This window comes from Falco biarmicus, chromosome 7 (assembly GCF_023638135.1).
Source record: "Falco biarmicus isolate bFalBia1 chromosome 7, bFalBia1.pri, whole genome shotgun sequence".
Lineage (NCBI taxonomy): Eukaryota > Metazoa > Chordata > Aves > Falconiformes > Falconidae > Falco > Falco biarmicus.
In genome coordinates, this window is record NC_079294.1 from 18,660,892 (window position 1) to 18,679,466 (window position 18,575).

General features: G+C 34.1%; 1 protein-coding gene across 1 annotated transcript in view; it reads left to right on the forward strand.

Annotated features, from left to right (window-relative positions):
• The window catches only part of RYR3 (ryanodine receptor 3), a 233,144-nt gene that overhangs the window by 164,014 nt on the left and 50,555 nt on the right, over nt 1–18,575 (forward strand). The window contains exons 56-68 of the mRNA XM_056346522.1: nt 1,410–1,472; nt 1,911–1,986; nt 2,155–2,278; nt 4,839–4,954; nt 5,241–5,308; nt 6,137–6,258; nt 8,486–8,535; nt 9,231–9,291; nt 10,317–10,555; nt 11,488–11,569; nt 15,687–15,817; nt 16,069–16,389; nt 17,757–17,997. Coding sequence (XP_056202497.1) covers nt 1,410–1,472; nt 1,911–1,986; nt 2,155–2,278; nt 4,839–4,954; nt 5,241–5,308; nt 6,137–6,258; nt 8,486–8,535; nt 9,231–9,291; nt 10,317–10,555; nt 11,488–11,569; nt 15,687–15,817; nt 16,069–16,389; nt 17,757–17,997 — 1,694 coding nt within the window. The remainder of the gene's footprint in view (nt 1–1,409; nt 1,473–1,910; nt 1,987–2,154; nt 2,279–4,838; nt 4,955–5,240; nt 5,309–6,136; nt 6,259–8,485; nt 8,536–9,230; nt 9,292–10,316; nt 10,556–11,487; nt 11,570–15,686; nt 15,818–16,068; nt 16,390–17,756; nt 17,998–18,575) is intronic.

Consider the following 18,575-nt stretch of genomic DNA (forward strand, 5'->3'; position numbering starts at 1 on the left):
GATCAATTTCTATTCATGTGTTAATTTTACGATCCTGTTCCAAGCTCAGGTGCATTGAGGCTTACTGGGTCACTCCGCTCCTTTGTGGATTTTCTGGAGGAGTTCTTGGCCTGACTATTGTGCCTCTACAAAACTACTGCTAGTTCGGTTAAGGGAGTCGAGATCTATCAGCTTTTGTCAAGATTATAATTACGACTGACAAATAAGATTGTGCATTTAATACTTTTTGTTAAATCTACAGGCAAAATTTGCAGGTAATTATATAGCACCTAGCATTTTGATGTGATATAGACTATTTTTTTCATTTCTAGTTTTTTGTAATAACACATCGAGTCTGCTGCTCAATATCTCTGTGTCTTGGAGCGGAAAAAGCTGTTTAAAACTATGGCAAGTGTTGGGGAACTTTTATTGTACCCCTTGAGGTGAATTAAATTGTGCTTAAATATAGTGAGTTTTAATGAGCAATGCATTGGGCAGAGTCCTACCACCATAAGCAGTTCTGCAAGGAGTGCCCAAAGATGTGCCACAAGCTGATTCCTTACATACAAATTGCACCAGTACTGATCTTGTGAACATCAGGCACCTTAAACCTGTGTTGGGTTCATTCCCCAGCACCACTTTTGCTTACCAAAAGTAGCCCCTGAGCACTCTGTTACCAGATGGTACTTTAGCATTTCTTACCTCTTCAGCAAACTTCACTCCCTTACAGGGAGTCCTGTCTGGCATCTCTGCTTTCAGCCAGTAGAACCTGTTCTGCAGCAGGGCCTTCCTGCCCAAGAACATGCATAATAAAGACATGATTTCAGTAGAGGACATCAATACATGTTTAACTTCAGTACATGATTGAAATCACTGATTTGTATGTCACTGTTCATGTTCAACATATGCCTAGTATGTTTGTTGCACTGGAGCTTTCACACTTTAAACATTTAAATACATGCATAAATACATTGTACTCCTCCTTTTCCTTAGTCTGTAAGTTCCTCAAGACAATAACCTGTTTAACCTTTTGTTGTGATGTCTTGTTTTTAGTATATAGTTCATTCAGGCTGTTGCCACATTATTCTGTCATGTTTTCAAGGCACATCTTGTATGCCTCATGATTGGTCTCCTCTTGTAGGCTGAAAAGCATAGTTCTTAGCAGTTCACCATCTGTTATGAATAGAGAGATCTAAGTGTCTGCAGCAGCCTTCTTATTTCCACATCATCAGGTGCATTCTGTTAATCATCTGGTGTGTCTTCAGTGCATTGCAAAACAAAATGTGAACACAGTTTCTCCAAGAAAATTTAAAAATGTTACTCTAATCAACAACTTGATTATGGTGTAACTCTGCTCAACAACAGAGATGTTGTAGTTGAATATTTGATTCTTTTATCTGACAATAATTCTCTTTTTTTTTCCCCCACAGGGAAATGGGTATAGCCCAGCGCCACTTGATCTCTCTAATGTGGTGCTTTCTAGGGAGCTTCAGGTTTGTATTTGTGTTTTGCATATACTGTGCTGAAAAGAATGAATAGATTTGGGGCTTTATTATTACTGAGTTGAGTTTTTTCAGGTTTTTTGAATGTATTTGTGACTGTGGTTGTGTTCTGCTGTTGTAGAAAGGTACGTGCCATACTATTTACATATTTAAATAAGAGGTTTCTCTTGTTTATTTCACTGCTGCTTCCTGAGTTCCTAGAAAAATTTACCATGAAGCTAGGGAAGGGGCTGTGAACAGCATGCGATACTTGTGTATCCTGTGCCTGTGCTGACTTCGAAGAACAGCTGAATGCAGAAATGACACTTAACCGTGATGTTGCTTTACCACAAGAATGTAGACTTTACTCAAGACTGTAAAATTATGCAGATTTACAGAATTTTTGTCACCTTTTAATTTTGCGTCTTGTTTTTTCTGATGGTAATGTAGGGAATGGTTGAGGTAATGGCAGAGAACTACCATAATATATGGGCCAAAAAGAAGAAAATGGAGTTGGAAAGCAAAGGTAAGCCAGAACCCTTTAACCACACAAAAAAGACAAGGAGAATGGGAGAGAAGGAACAGGCTGTAATAAGGCAGTGTAAGACCATCAAAATTGAATAGTTTCTTTTTGTACTTGAAGCAAAATAAATCTTACAGTAGAATAACTTACAGTTCTTTCAATTTACTAAAGGTGGAGGTAGTCATCCTTTATTGGTACCTTACGACACATTGACAGCAAAGGAGAAATCACGGGACCGTGAAAAGGCACAAGAGCTGTTTAAGTTCCTTCAAGTCAATGGTATAGTCATATCTCGGTAAGTTCCACATTTTTTTGAGATACTTGCTTACATTCAGTGCATAAACCATGATGATTCTCCTTATCTCACTGCAGTCTGTTATTTATTAACATAATTACCATTTGATGTCTCTTCTGTAAATCAGAATCCTTGTAATTTTTTCTGTTCAAGTCCCTTCTGAAATAGTGTAGACAGGTAACATTTTAAATAAGTATGTGATCATAGTAAATACAAAGTGCAACAATAGTGTAACAAACATGATTCAAAACTTCTAAAATAGCAGCCAGCAGTGCCAGTAAGGTTCATGGGAAAATAAATCTGATACTGAAACACATCTATATAAAAGTACTTTTTAATCCAGTTTTTTAGAAGAATGTTAGTTTGAGTTCTGTGAAGCAGTAAGGCAAAGTGGCAATTTTGTAGGCATTTCACCCTTAACTTCTGCTCAAGCAGAAGCGCACACTTCATTGGGTATACCCTAACTTGAATTGCTGTGTCTGGAACTAGCTGGCCTGTGGGGACCTAAACTGTCAATGAAATTAAAATAACTTATTATACTGTATTTTTGCCTTTACATGATGGAATTGTGAGTTACTATACTATAACTGTCATCTTCTTTTGTGTGTGAGATGTCTGAGCACATAGGAAACTGCAGGTTTGCTGGCATTAAGCATTTTTGTAAACTAAACTGTATTCATGGGAAAATTTTTGTGTACCTGCATAGAATCAGATCTCACTTATTTTCATTTATTTCTGCTTTTCATGTCTGTGTCTCTGATGAAAATATACACTCAGAAATTTATACAAATCAATTATTAGAATCTGCCAAAGGTAACTTCCTTGGCTTCAATAATTAATAACATTTCTTGAGATATTAGAAGGCAGCTCTAAATATACATTTCTGCATTACTACAGAGAAGAATTCCTCCCTGCCCCATATGTAAGCTCTCAGCCTGAAACCAAAATGTAGGTATGCCACCAAACATTTTTATATCCTCCACAATTGTGTTAGAGCTGTTGAATAAGGAAAGCAAGTTTAGTTCCTGCAAATGAATGGTCCTTTGAAACACCAATGGAATTGCTCAAGTAGTAGTTTTAATATCTCTTTGCAGCTGCATCTGTTCAGGTTGTGAAGGCAATGTTTTCAGTGTTAACTGATGGGGCAAATCAACTTGAAAAAGCCTGTTCAAACTCTTTATGGGGTATGGGCAAAGGGTTTGCAGTAGTCGTCTGTATCAGGGTGAATCAAGATTACCCCTTTTCAGTGTTTTCTTCAGATGAGTATGTGTGTATTTTAAGTATATATGTATAAAATCATTTGAAGTACTGCTTGCAATTATCACATCTCCAGAATGTAATTCTTAAAAATGTTGCACTGATCACTAAAACACAGAAATTCTTTATAATTGGAAATGTACAGGTGGCACAGTGTGTGTACTTTACATATACCATCTGCTTCTGTTTTGATTTTTGCTCCTCTTTCTCTGTTGTGAACACTTTTGAAGAAGTTTTGGGTTTTCATGACATACAGATAAATCTCAGGCCTTACTCAAGTATATGTTAGAAACGACATGGTATTTTGTTAAGCATCTTTAAACCTCTACAAATTTTTTTTATGTCATCTTTGTTATTTAACACAACTACCGATGTCTTTGAATATTTAGAAAAGTAACTAATGTCTTACAACTATGACTTATTATAAACACAAAAAGACAATATTTACAATGATCTCACTAAAATAGAGATAAATAGTTGCATTTTCCCTATGAGGGTGAGGCAGCAGGAGATGTCTGTCAACCATACATAGCTGTTAATACATACCAAATTATCAGGAGGGTGTTGTCCAGTTTTTGGTTCACCAATGTTAAGAAAGACATTGACTAAAGAGTTAATCAAGTGGAGGGCCACCAAGATGCTTCAAGGATTGGCTTGCATGTCGTACCAGGACAGGCTCTGAGGAGAGGCTAGATTTTTTCAGTATTAAACCAGCAGGCTACAATGGGATTTTACCACTGTCTTCAGCTACTTAATGCAAGATTATAGAGATGATGAGGTAAACACTGTCTCCTCAAATGTAACAAGCTGTTACAAAGGAAATCCCAGTTAGATATATGAAAATATGTCACCCTTATTTTTTCACAGAGAGGGTGGTCAATCATTATAGTTGGCTCTCCAGAGTCATTATGAAATTTCAGTCCTTGAAGATACTCAGTACATTATTGGGCGAGGTTCTGAGCAACCTGATCTAACTTTGGATTTGGCTTTGCTTTGAGATGGGTCTTGGATCACATGTCATTTGGAGGTTCCTTGCAATCTACATTTTCCTGTGATCCTAAAGAGTTTTAGAATTTCAGTGAGGTAGGTTTCATTAATCCAGTGCCTTAGAGAAACTTGAACTGATTTTAACATTTCTTGGATGTAGTTGGTAAGTAAGAGTTGCTATGGAAGGTCATTTTCTCCTTTTTATGAGAATTTACCATAATTAAAAGGTAATAAGGAATGGAATACTTCATAGTACTGTCATCCTTTGTATTACTCTCATCATCAATGCTATTTATCTTAATGCTTTCTGAAACAGGGGTGTGAATGACATGGAGTTGGATGCTTCATCCATGGAAAAGAGGTTTGCCTTTAAGTTTCTGAAGAAAATTTTAAAATATGTTGATTCTGCTCAAGAGTTCATTGCGCATTTGGGTAAGCTCAGATTGAATTTTGAAAATAGTTAAAATTGTTTATATTTAAATATTCAGACTGATATGTTTAAATTTGTAGCAATGAATATTTTTATTGCATTTAAGAAACAAATTCTGTGTTTTAGTTTGCAGGTTGAATTCTTTGACATCTGTAACTTGCTAAACTGTTTCTGCTGCTTATTTGCATTTCAGCGAGGCTAAGTTTACAAGGCTATATCAAAGAGCTGTTGTGTTATTTATTATTAGAAGACTTCTTATTCATGTCTGCCTTGATTGTATCCTTGCAGAAGCCATTGTAACCAGTGGAAAAACTGAAAAATCTCCACATGACCAAGAAATAAAATTCTTTGCCAAAGTGAGTGATTTAGTATTTCAAGTAATGTACATATGCATTCATTTATACAGAACATGGAAATTTGTAATGGTAGGCTGCTTTTCAGGTAAAAGAAATACATCTTTCCCATTTTTTTTCATGGTAAGTAATCAATTAAATGTTGCTAACAGATATTTGAAAACATCTTCCAAAATATTTCAATATATGTGATGGATTCAAACATTTTAAAATATTTCAATGTATCTGCTCCTACATGAGAAGGAACATAGAAATTAAAAGGCAGCTTATTTATACGTGAAATTAAATACTCTTGATGAGCATATAAATTATTGCTGAAAAATTTTGCCTCAGTATATCACTGAAGTGCACAGTATCATCTAATTAAGAGGAAGTATTCCTATGTATAGTAATATCATACACATCTGTGTATAATAAGAAAAATGTCAATAATCAGATTTGAAGTAAGAAACATTTAGGTTTTAATTTAGGATCTTAAAAAAACCCAAAAGTCCTCTCCCTTTATATCTGTACCAAACAGTTATGTAAATAGTGGAGAGGAAGGGTCCTCTTAGTTCAGTGACATTTATCACTGTTGAATGTGAGAAGAGTAAGGCTGCAATATAAGATCCAAAACAGATAATCTGTGTAACTGTTTATTATTTATGTAACTTTTAAGTAAAATTGTAACATTTAAGTTTTTAATTTATATGACTTTGTGTCTTAAATGAGAAAATACAACAGTTACAGAACTTCTAAAATTCTTTGAATGAACTATGACCAATCAGAGCGATGTTGCTACGTTTACCATTATGCTCTGTGAAAAATACATTTTGTATCTGTATTTCTTAGGTTCTTTTACCATTAGTTGATCAGTACTTTACAAATCACTGCCTCTACTTCCTGTCTTCTCCAACAAAATCACTCAGTAGCAGTGGATATGCATCAAATAAGGAAAAGGAAATGGTAGCAAGGTAAGTAGAAAATTAAGATATACACAGGAGGGTACTATATAGATAATTGAAGGTCTTTTCTTAGCATAAAGAGAGAGATAGGTCAAAAGATCAGTTTCCTCAGATAGAAAGTGAATAGTGTATTCTGTATCAAAATGGCAGTGAATGAATAAATTCCTCATTTTAGTACTCTTTAATATATAATTAAAGAATGAAGTACATATATTAATTATATATATATTACAATAGACAATTTTGGATGATAACATCAGAAACATTAATAAATGATTCTGCAAGGAATGGAACTAATAATTGTTTCTGATGAGTTTGTGTTTCTTTGTTGATGGCGGTTTCTGCCTAGAGTTTATCCCACTGTTCAGTCATATAAATAGTCTCACATTTAAATTTTCAGGTATCAAAAATGTGAAAATACCATGATGCAGCTTTTTAGGGGTAATTATGGATTGTCCCTTCTATACAAAGTTACTTCTACCCCGCACAAAAATTGCTGGAATTTAATAGTTCTTAGATGTCTGTACTGTTTCAGATTTGGTTGGAATTAGCCATATGACTTCAAGTTATTCTAGAAAACTCAATTAAAAAGAGACAGTTGCCTTTTAATTTATAATGTGTTGCCTTTACAAAAGAATTTCATTTTTCTGCAATTAAAATTTTAAAACTAATATTTAGTATACTTTAACTATGACTGTCATCTATCATATTTGTTGCCACTTTTTTCTCCCCCTTAAAGGTGTGCTGCCAGTTATTTGGGAAATTTTGTATCCTAATCTTTCAAAACTGTATTTTACTCTCAAGCTTTCTTACTTTAACTGTCAGGTTTTCAAATTCCTTTTGCTTTCCTTCACGATGTTAACCAAAGTTGATTACTTTTTCCAACAGAATAGTAGAGTCAAAATTTGAAATTAAAGGTTACTTATTGTTACATAAAATCAAGCCTAGCACTGAACTTCCTAGATTCCATTCTTCAGTGTATCTTCCAGTGATTTTTGCAGTTCTCTAAATTATTATTGGCTGCCTTTTTCCATCTTCTAGGTGGGTGGTAGTCCTTATATAGCGGTTGCCTCTAAGAGTGAGTGTTAAATCACTAAGATTCTGTTTTACTGAGCTTTCAGATATATTATATACAAATGTGTAAGGTTGTCCTCCAATAGCTGAAGGAAGTCAGCTTAGGTTAAGGAGGATGGAGTTTCATTTCATTTCAATTTCATGCTTCCTCTCTGCATACTCCTATTACTTCCCTGAAGTCAGTCAGATCAACTTATTAAAGCCAGAAAGATGCTTACTAGGGTTGTACAAAATGCCTTTACAAAGGCAAATGAAGGAAGTTAGATGTCTAGCCTGCATATCTGCTTTCATACATTCAGAAATACCTTATAATTCTTTGCCCATTCTTCATTAAGAAACATGGCTATCAGTTATTTTCATCTTATAGGAGGTATATTATTTCCCTACTACTGTGAAGATAGCAATGACAATCTGTTCTTAGTAACAGACCATACCATTTCCTAAGGTATATTTTCTTCATTTTGTTATGTCCAAATTCCATTTGTAAAGTATAGTATAGATGATAAACAAGTCTGCCTAGCTGTCTTTGGTTTTAGAAGTTAAAAGTAGTCCCTTTAATCTTTACAGAGTTGGTAATTTTTCCTTTCTCTTAGTTGTCTTATTATTTTGACAGATAGGTTAGATACACAAGTTTCTGACATACTTGCGAGAAGCTCTTGTAGTCTGAATATGTTTCAAGATTCATCTTATTAGCAGTGGCTAAACAAATTTATTTATTTACAAAGGGTATCTTTGAAAATTGTTTTAAATAGTTTGAAAATTTGTAACTTTTATTTCCTGCAGAATGCCAAGTAAACCACTAAAATTTTACTCAGTTTTGTTCTTACAAAAAAAGTTCTTATTCAGAAATAATAGCCATAAAGAATGACTCAACCATATAAGATGCAATTGTTGGAAACCACTGTAATGAAAAAAAAGTTTCCCATTTCAAGTTATCTCTGAAGTAGCGAAGCTCAGAAAATGAGAGACTTCGAAACCTTCAAAAAGTTATTCTGCTTAATGCAGCTACTTGACTGACTGTTATCATCATGTATGATTCAAAATACACTTTCCAGGAACTATGTTGTGGTTTGTCTTTCCTATTCCTACTACTCTTTACCTCATTCTAAATAAATCTTTAATCTTTGTCTTGTCTTGCTCTTTCTGTTCTTTTCTACTTTAGCCTGTTCTGCAAACTAGCTGCTCTTGTTAGACATAGGATCTCACTTTTTGGTAAGTTGTTAAGAAAGATCTTCGTAAAGTTAAAAATATAAAGAATGTATAACCATTGCTTCTGTCTTACCTGAAGCATTTCACAAGCTATAGCCAAAATTCTATAAAATGATGCATAAACTTCCAGTACAATTAGTGAGTGCCTTGAATATGGCTCTGAAGCGAACAGTTAATAGAATATGTAAAGTGTTGAAGCAGGACAATTAGCAGCTTCTAGGATCTTTAGACTCCTTTTAAAAAAAATTTCATGCCTCTGCAGTTACTTTTAGCTTTTCAAAAGTCAGCTTACACTAATTGTTTTGATTTCTGTCATCGAACTGTTGATTTCAGTAGTTTAATTTCTCAGTAAGTAAGGGCCATGTAGGGAAAAACAACGTACCTCTGAGAAAAAGGTATTGGTAAGAAAATTATAAAAGAAATGTAGGTACTACAAGGTACAAAGTTCAGAATGTTGCAGGGTCAAGTGATGACAATGAGCCGTAAGCAGACACTAGTTATTCTTTTTAGTTCTTGTATAGACTCAAGAAATTGAAAGTTATTCTAGAACCAGACCTAACTCTCTCTCCAGTGACCTAAGGTGGGAGACACATCATGACTTGTTTAACCTGTGCATCTCCAATAATGATGTTTTAGATCATTAGATTATCCTACATTTTCAATACTATTGTGCTCTCATGATATCTCTTTCTAACCAGGTAGTGATTCTGCTACAATGGTGAACTGCCTGCACATCTTAGCTCAGTCTCTTGACACACGGTAAGTTTGCAACATTTGTACCAGAGCTGCAAACCACATGTGTTTCACAGAGCTTTTCAGGAGCAGTTGGATTGTTTCTGGGTTTTTTTATTCTTTATTCCTAATTGATGATATTAGTTGTATTAATAATTCAGATCCTGACCTCCATATTAGCAAATTTCATCTAAAGGGTTTCATCTACATTTTTCTGTTCAATATCTGCCATTAAAACACTGAAAACTTGTCACCCTTTCCAAGGGCATTTGAAGATATTGGGAGATATAAATGACACAAACTTTGGAACTGCAGGTATTGATACCTATAGAGACACTTTAGTGCATATTAGAAAAAATGTCATTAGAAGTATGCAGAATGTATTAATATATGGGCATAGTTACATTTACTAACTTTTGCTCTTTGCCATTTAAATGCTTATGTAATTCGAAACAGGCCAAGATCGTTTTCTCATTTGAGCTGTTTTCTGGCCTGATTATGTTATACAGCAGCCTGACAGTTGTGAGTAATGACACTGAAAAGCTTCACTAAGGGGTTGGAGAAGAGCGCAAAAAAAATTAAGGAATGGGACTGTGATGCTGGTATTGCAGTCACATTTTCTAGATTTAGGGTGCTTTGAAAAATAGGTAAGCATGTATCCTGACTTGCATACCTAGTTCTTGTGGCTCCCATAAACATTTAGGGATTAATAGGTATTTTTCTTGAGCATATTATATGGAGGAGCTTTCTTACCACCTATGATGTTTGCTAAGAAGGCATTATGTTACTTGGAAGAACATCACAAAAACTAGGAAGACAAGACTGAAGGATGCAAGTTCTTTGTTGTTATTATTTTGTATAAAATACTCCAAGCTCATTGTTACTTATACTACTGAGTAGATATAACTGTCCTTTCAATTCATAATGTGAAGTTCACTAATATGTGTGTGTATATTCAAAGACTGATAGAATGTAACTAGCATGTACATATATATCTATGCAACTACTAATGATCAGGACAAAGTTATTTTTTTTCCTTTATTATTTTTCAGAACCGTTATGAAATCAGGATCTGAGCTTGTCAAAGCTGGACTGCGTGCCTTTTTTGAAAACGCAGCTGAAGACCTTGAAAAAACTTCAGAAAATCTTAAACTTGGAAAATTTACCCATTCACGAACACAAATCAAGGGTGTTTCACAGAATATTAATTATACTACAGTAGCATTGTTACCGATTCTGACATCCATTTTTGAACATATTTCACAATATCAGTTTGGAATTGATTTACTTTGTAAGTCTTTTATTTTATTTTTGAAGTTCCTTGTGTTATAATAATGCAAATGCTTTTTAGTAATGATTGCATGAATTCAAAGAATGAAATTCTGTTTTCAGTAACACACATTTCCAACATGAAATCTGAAATGAGCCGCATAGTACCTTATTTCTATTGTGTGTTTAAAAATAATAGTAAGTTTCAAGTTTATTATGTACAATATTTCTGCAAACACTGACAGAGGGAAATTAAAATTTCCCCTTAAGTGCTCTCTTACCAGCTGTGTGGGTAAGACTAATTTCCTATAGAAAATTAAATTATGCTTATTTTTGTTACATGTTTTTAATTCATTAGATCAAAGAAGGCAACTCATTATTACTTGTGTTTTTTTCTCACATTTGAAAACCGCTGTATTTCTTTTAATATAATTTTTCTTTATTTTTAGCATTATTTAGTTTAAAATTCATGAAATGCCTCCTTGAGATTCAGCAATATGCTGTTCAAACATTGTGTATATATTTGGGTGATCACATTTGCAAAACAGAAGATAATTAAAAGATTGATAGCCATAAAAATACTTTCTTTGAAAAGTTGGGGAGCCTTTATACCATATTCCTAGAGGTTAGACACACAGACTGATTTGGTTTATCTTAAAATGGTGCTCTGCAAGTGTGATAAACTGCAATATCTTGTTAGCAAGTATCTGCTGACCTCTTGAAATGTCTCATGATCTGTTAGGTTTTGGAATAAATGTAGATGACAGATGGGGTATCAGAGAAATAGAAGATAAATAACATGTGTGGAGTATTGACAGCCTAGAATGTTCAGTGATACACATGCTAAAAGTTTTAGGCACCATTTTTTGAGATTGCATAAAACAGATGTTTAATATTTGGAAAGTAGTTTTTAGTTGAACAAATACTGATCATCTACTTCTTATTTTCCTCCAGTGGGTGATGTACAAGTTTCATGTTACAGAATTCTTTGTAGCCTTTATTCCCTTGGGACTGGGAAGAACATCTATGTTGAAAGGTATTGAGTGAAAAACTCAGCATGTAAAATTTTCTCTTCTTTATAAGTGTGTTGTTTAGGTAATATAGCAGCTTGAATGGAAGGTGAATCTGAAAGAGCATGAACATGTATAAAATACACTATAGCTGGAATGTGGTTGCCTGTACCTGAGAGTTCAATTCCACACACAAAAAAACCCAAACTACTCATCCTGGATATGGCAGTGTATCTGCAGGGAGTTTATTTTTCTCATAGGGAAAACTAAATTTTTCCATGGGTTGCCATTAAGGTTCCTGAAGTTTGGCTACTGTTGCTGTGGTAAGTAGGCGGAGTACCACAAGTAGGCTGTGTCTGTCTCACACCTAAGTCTGTAAAGAGGTCTCAAAATAGTTGTCCTGAGCATACATAGAGCATTCTGACAGCCTTTACAAAGGAAACCACTTTACCAGTTACTTACACTTAAAAAAGAGCAGGGTCTACGATTCCTTACAGCATCTAGTTGCTATGATATGTTCCAAGTCCTGGATTTTTAGATCCTCTTCCATTGAAAGAGACTCAAATCCCTATCTGCTACTTCCAAAAAGAGGACCCTAATTGTTGGTCTATCACAAGACAGGAGCTGAGGTAATCATAACCTTCCTTATGCTTTTGAAGGCTTTAGGTTAGGCACTTTTCATGATTTTTCTTATAATGAAAAGTTTAAGATCCACAGGGCTTAATAGAGAGACTAAACTGGAGGAAATAGAGCTCTCTAGTCTGGTTAGAAGAGGGTTTGCATAGTATAAGGAACACTGGTTTCCACTTCCTTCCAGAGTTTATTCAGGAATTCATGCAAAATCTGGTGAACAGAGTGTCTTTCCTCCCACTTTACATGCATGTACATGTGTGCACAAGCTCGTTCTTGTGTATGTCCACATTCAGTCATTTAGTCATTAGTCCATCACTAAATTACAAAGCTATACTCTTTCTTTCTTCTTTTTCTGTGTTTGAAAGTTTTAAGTACTCTTTGACACAGATTGATAGGAAAAGCCTTGCCCCTACTCTAACTAGAAGTCAGGATCTTTTCACAGGAAATAAAATGTGATTGTTTTTGAGCTGCCTTTCAATGAGAAGAGCTCATAGCACACTCTTTGCTTGATTGGCAAAAGCTATAAGCACTGGACAGTTAATTACATTAAACGCTGACGTTAGCAGCGTTCCCTTTTCCTAATGCAGTTGTCTTCTTGAAGGAAAGCATGATCAGATCAGATATAGCCAAAGAAATTAATTAGTCTCCTAAGGCTGTGTGAGAGGTTTCCAACTGTGGATTTCATTTAGTTTGGTTTTCACTAGTCTCACTAAGAGCCTGAGTAGGCGGACATCAGTGTCTAGGTGAGAGGTAGGGCTTCAAACAAATTGCTCAATGTTTCAGCAAAACTTAGAAGTGAATGATTGAGTTGACTTGAACAGTTACTCAAATTTAAAAATCCTGAGATTTAGGGTCAAAGTGCAGGGTTTTTCCTAGTGAATTTGGCAGGGACATTTTTACCTTCCATTGCAGGATGAGTCACAGTTCACTTTTCATAGATGAATATCACTTTTCATGGCTGAAATAGTTCAGATGATTCTACAAGACTTCTGGCTGCTGTGGTTCAGGACTAATGCTAAACTGGATTCTTGCTGCTGCCTTGTTGTGACAAACTTCAATTGTCAAAGGTTTTATCTTTGTACAAAGAGTATTTAGCTTGTTTAGTATGTTGAAAATGTTTCTGATTCCTCTGTGGACCTTTCTTTTCTAAATGCCTATGTGGTTTATAAATGTTGAGGACTGGATGCAAAACACAGTAGTCCTTGACTACTTCCAGCCACCATGCTCTACTAGCTATATATATATATATATCTATCTCTAAAATATATAGAATTAGAGATATATGTGTGTGTATGTATATATATATAAAAACTTGTAGTATTGTTGCAGTATTATTGCTATAGGCATTCTGACTATGAATTCTATACCAAGGTACCTATTCCTTTTTTATTAACTGCATCAGAAATTTAGGTCCTAAATTTGCAGTTGAAAACTCCCTTTCATACCTGGTACCCAAAAGTTGTATGTCCATTTATGGTGTCTTGGTCTTTTCCTGTTTTTTTTTTTGTAGAAACACATTTCCAAAGGATTTTTAGCACAAATTATGAAATATCTGTATCAGTAATATGAAATACAGATTTCTGCATGTTAAGAAATTATAGAACTTTTTATGTATATACATAAATATGACAAAATTAATTTCTGTATTGTCATACGGTACATATCCAGATGTTCAAAGACTTCGATTTGACCTCTTTGAGGGTTCTCAAAATGAAGCCTGCCAAAGATGCAAGAAAGTCCATTATAAAAAATTTTCAAAGTATAGATTGATTTGATTATATTTCAAGTGTTTTCCACTTCCTCCAAGACTTGCACATCAGCTCTGACAGTTACTCATTTTTTGGAGTGAATGTTTTTATTTAGTTGTCTTCTTAACATATATTGTCTGAAGGGTTAATCTGGCTTTTCTTTAAGTGCCATTTACTCCATTAATTCTATTGAATCACTCAGGGATCCGAGTGATTTATTTTATATTACTTGCTTTTTATGTCAGTGACTATCTGCTCTGATAGTCTTTTTATCTTTTCTAATTACAAAACTTGGGCTTTCCCTTGGTTTCTTATATTTAGGACTTCCATATGACAGAAAATATCTGTATAGTTACAGTAATTTCCTTAGCCTTGTTGTATAATTGTTCATCTTCACTTCTTTGGGCTCCTTGGTATCCTCCTTTCATATAGAAAGATGGATATGCATTATGACATTCTCATGCATGGGAGTAGCCTCAGTACATTTGATGTTGTCTTTTCAAATTACTTTTTAATATGTGTTTGTGTATATATGATTATATATATATACACCAAGTTTTTCCCTCTTGATCCAACAGATGGCAAAGACGTTATAAAGTTTCCCTTTTATGAAAATTTATAAAATCTCCCATATATATAATGATGCATCTTAATTACAATTTAAATTGGAAGACAACATTGCTGTTCTCTAATTTAGTAGGAATTCTAACATTATCAGGTTTTTTTTTTTAATTAGATGTTCTGTGGTTGCTACCTGTGATATCAATGTATCATGTATTCTGTTGCAAAATGTACACTATATGTATGGTCAGAATGTAAGGAAAATGACATAGAACTATAGGTGGAACACATAGTTTCTTTTTAATTTTGTGATAATTGATTTCTGCATTTTCCATTTCTGTGGATGGCTGTAAACTGTCGTAATTCTGTACAGAGAACTAATGAACATTCACCCTTGAAACAGAGTAATATGTGAATTTCTTTTTGCTGGTAAATAGCATATCTGCAGCCAGATGATGAGCATGTTTTGTTGCTGTTGATTTGGCTTGGTTAGTTTTGTTTTTATGGTGAAGTTTGATTTCAGCTGTACCAGTTCCTTCATCCAGCTTATCAAGATGCTATCTGAGTTTTAGTGCTAGCACAGAACAGACAAATAGGAACATGGGAAGGTTGTATGGAGGAATGCAAATTTGCCCTTCAGAACATGCCACACAGAATGCCATAAAGTCATTAAATCAATTTTTGATAAGTAGCAGTAGTATTTCTCATAATTTTACTACGTAAATATGAAGCAAAAGTATGAAGAAGTATGAAGCAAAAGAAATATATATATAAACAGAAAATAAGTGAAATCTTTAAAAAGGTATGACTGCCTAAACAATTTCCTGTTGATCATATACATTTACTTGTTTAAGCAAACCAAAGGTATAATAAGAATTATATAGATTAATTAAGAATTATAAGTTACTGAATTATTCTTTGTGCATATTCTAGGCATGTGTTCTATAGTCTGTAGTTGCACTGTGGAGCACTTTACCTTTAATACACAATACTTGGTGGAGGTTGTTTTTTTAAAAAAAATTGTTTCTTTATACTACTGTTATTTCCAGTAATTCTGTTTATGTGAGTAATATTCTAATTTTCAAGTCGTTCCTAATGTATTAAAAAGATAAACTAATAAATGTTAATGCTGCTTTATAATGCATGCTAGATATTGAAAGCCCTTTCCTCTCAGGTAACTTTTTGTGTGTCTTATATACAGGCAGCGTCCTGCACTTGGTGAATGCTTAGCATCTCTTGCAGCAGCCATTCCAGTAGCATTCCTTGAACCTTCTCTCAACCATTATAACCCATTGTCTGTCTTCAACACAAAAAGTGCAAGAGAAAGAGCAAGTAAGTACTGTTCCTCATGCAAAAAATAACCCACAAACATATGCATATCATCAGAAAGATATAATTTATGAGATGAGATGAGATATATACCTGTGCATACTCCAAAGCCTTACTATAGTTATGTCTGCCCAAGATGGTGACAGAAAAAAACCCTGAGTGACAGTGTTATTTGCATTTAGGCTTTTAACATAGATGAACCTGGACATTCTCTTTTATTTCGTTAACAAATCTTTTGCTTTCTGCACTTGCAGTTTTAGGTATGCCTGATACAGTAGAAGAGATGTGTCCAGAGATCCCCCAGCTGGATGGACTAATAAAGGAAATTAATGATTTAGCAGAGTCTGGAGCACGATACACTGAAATGCCTCATGTAATCGAGGTTATCTTACCCATGCTATGCAACTATTTATCCTACTGGTGGGAAAGAGGGTCTGAGAGTGTTCCTCAAAGTGCTGGGCCTTGTTGTACAATGATAACATCTGAGCATCTGAGCATCATTCTTGGAAACATTCTGAAAATCATTAACAACAATCTGGGAATAGATGAAGCATCTTGGATGAAAAGAATTGCAGGTGCGGTAAATATTGTACCTTATAATATTTAATTACTTTGATACACTTCACCATATTACCCAGTGATATAATAATAAATTGTAACAAAAAAAACAAAAGGAAAGAATGATAAAGAGTAGATAAGTAACAATAATAGATTTTAAAAAAATATATTATTTTTATACATGCATTGTAGCATCACTTAAGCAGAGAGCTTTCTGTACAACATAATGGATTTTAAAAATCTTAATGTCTTCATGTGCTGTATAAGAGCCTTAGTGTTTAATTTGGAGTGATGAATTCCGTTGATTTTCAAAACACCTAAGAACTGTGTATTATAGCAGAGGGTGTAAGTGCTGTGAATTCTGTTTATGAAATATTGGGACAAAAGGGAAAAAAGTGTACATAGTGAAATAATTCCAGGAGTAACCCAAATTCAGAATCAGTCGCTTTGCTGGAGTAACTGTACCGGCTATTAAATGAGCAGGAAAATTTCTCAAAATGTCCTGTAATATTTAGTAGCTAGCTATCTGAAATTCTCGGGTTTGAAATTTTACCATCCCTTTTAAACCGTATAAAGATTTTAATATTGCATATTAAGAGTATAATATGCAATAAGGTGATTCAAGAAAATATGTGTAAAGGTAATAATTCCCTGCTAAATTTTAATCCCCCTTTGGTACTGGGTTTTCAGTGTTATTTTAAATACAGGAAAGTCTTTAATAATAATAATAAGGATTGCATTTAAAATTAGTAAGAACTCTGTTACTTAATTGTAGAGACCACTGCTTGCAGTTTTGTAGTTATTGCTTATCTGAGTAAGGAGATGATGTACTAGTGTGGTTCTTCAAAGGATTTTTGACTCAGGTGTTCTGCATTTTATTACTAATGCTTGTACAAAATAGATCTACGATCTTGAACTAGTCATTCATTCTCTGCATTTTAGCTTGCCCAAGGCAAAAAGAGGTAAAGGAATTCTTCCAGAACTATTCTTCTGATTATTTTCTGAAATTGTATATATATAAAAAAAACCAAACAAACAAAAAAAAACCCTCACACACAAAAAAAACCCAAGAGCATTTTTGTAAGGATTTTAGTGTCTCTATCCCTACTTTAAGTTCTCAGAGACACGCGACTCGCCAAAACCACGGTAGTTTAATTGACGTGACTGAAATACTTATCTAAATTCCCAGTAACTAGCTTTTAATCTCTCAATACACACAGTTGTACAAAGCTATATTCATAGTTTTATTAATACATTCACAATGCTCCAGACATATGTGAAGCAGTATGACCTTTATGTTTTCTAGAACTGCATAGCTCATATTAGTACCATGAAAAACATCAATTGTGCTTAAATCATAGGATTATTTGTATTTTATGTATAGTTTATGCTCAACCCATCATCAGCAAAGCCAGGCCTGATCTGCTGAAAACTCACTTTATTCCAACACTGGAGAAACTGAAGAAGAAAGCTATAAAGATCGTGATGGAGGAGGAACAACTGAAAGCAGATAGTAAAAGTGACACCCAGGAAGCTGAGCTACTGATTCTTGATGAGTTTGCTGTTCTTTGTAGAGATCTTTATGCCTTCTATCCAATGTTGATACGTTATGTAGACAACAACAGGTAAATAAAAACTAATAATTAAATTCATATGTATTAGTTAATGTACTAGAGTCCATGATCACATAATCAGAAAGAACACAATGCATTTAATGTTATGCTGAGCATCAGATCCTAAGTATTTTAGATTCTTAACTTATAGAATGATGTACCTTGAATTCACACCTTTTTCTCACAGGTATTTGACTTATTTAGTTGTATTGTAACTGCACTAATTATCATTGAGAAGCCATATACTGACCAAATTTGTTATATATGCTACTGCAGCCCAATGATGTTACAAATGGATATGCCTTTCAAAAATTAAAAAATGGCTAAACCCCTTAACCGTTAATGAAGGAGTGAAAACCTGTTTTGCCTCAATTGAATCATTCTATTTGTAGATAATACCACAAAGATGTTAATCTTTTGCGTTGTTTTTTCAAGAGGGAAACAAAAAGTGTTTGCACAACATTGTATTGCCTTTGGAATTACCAGTTTTTTCTCAACCATTTATTGAAGGATTATTCTGTGCCTACACTTCCCCTTTCCTTTGCCTCATAGCATGACCCCAAGACGCTCTTCAGAAGAGCATCTGAAGT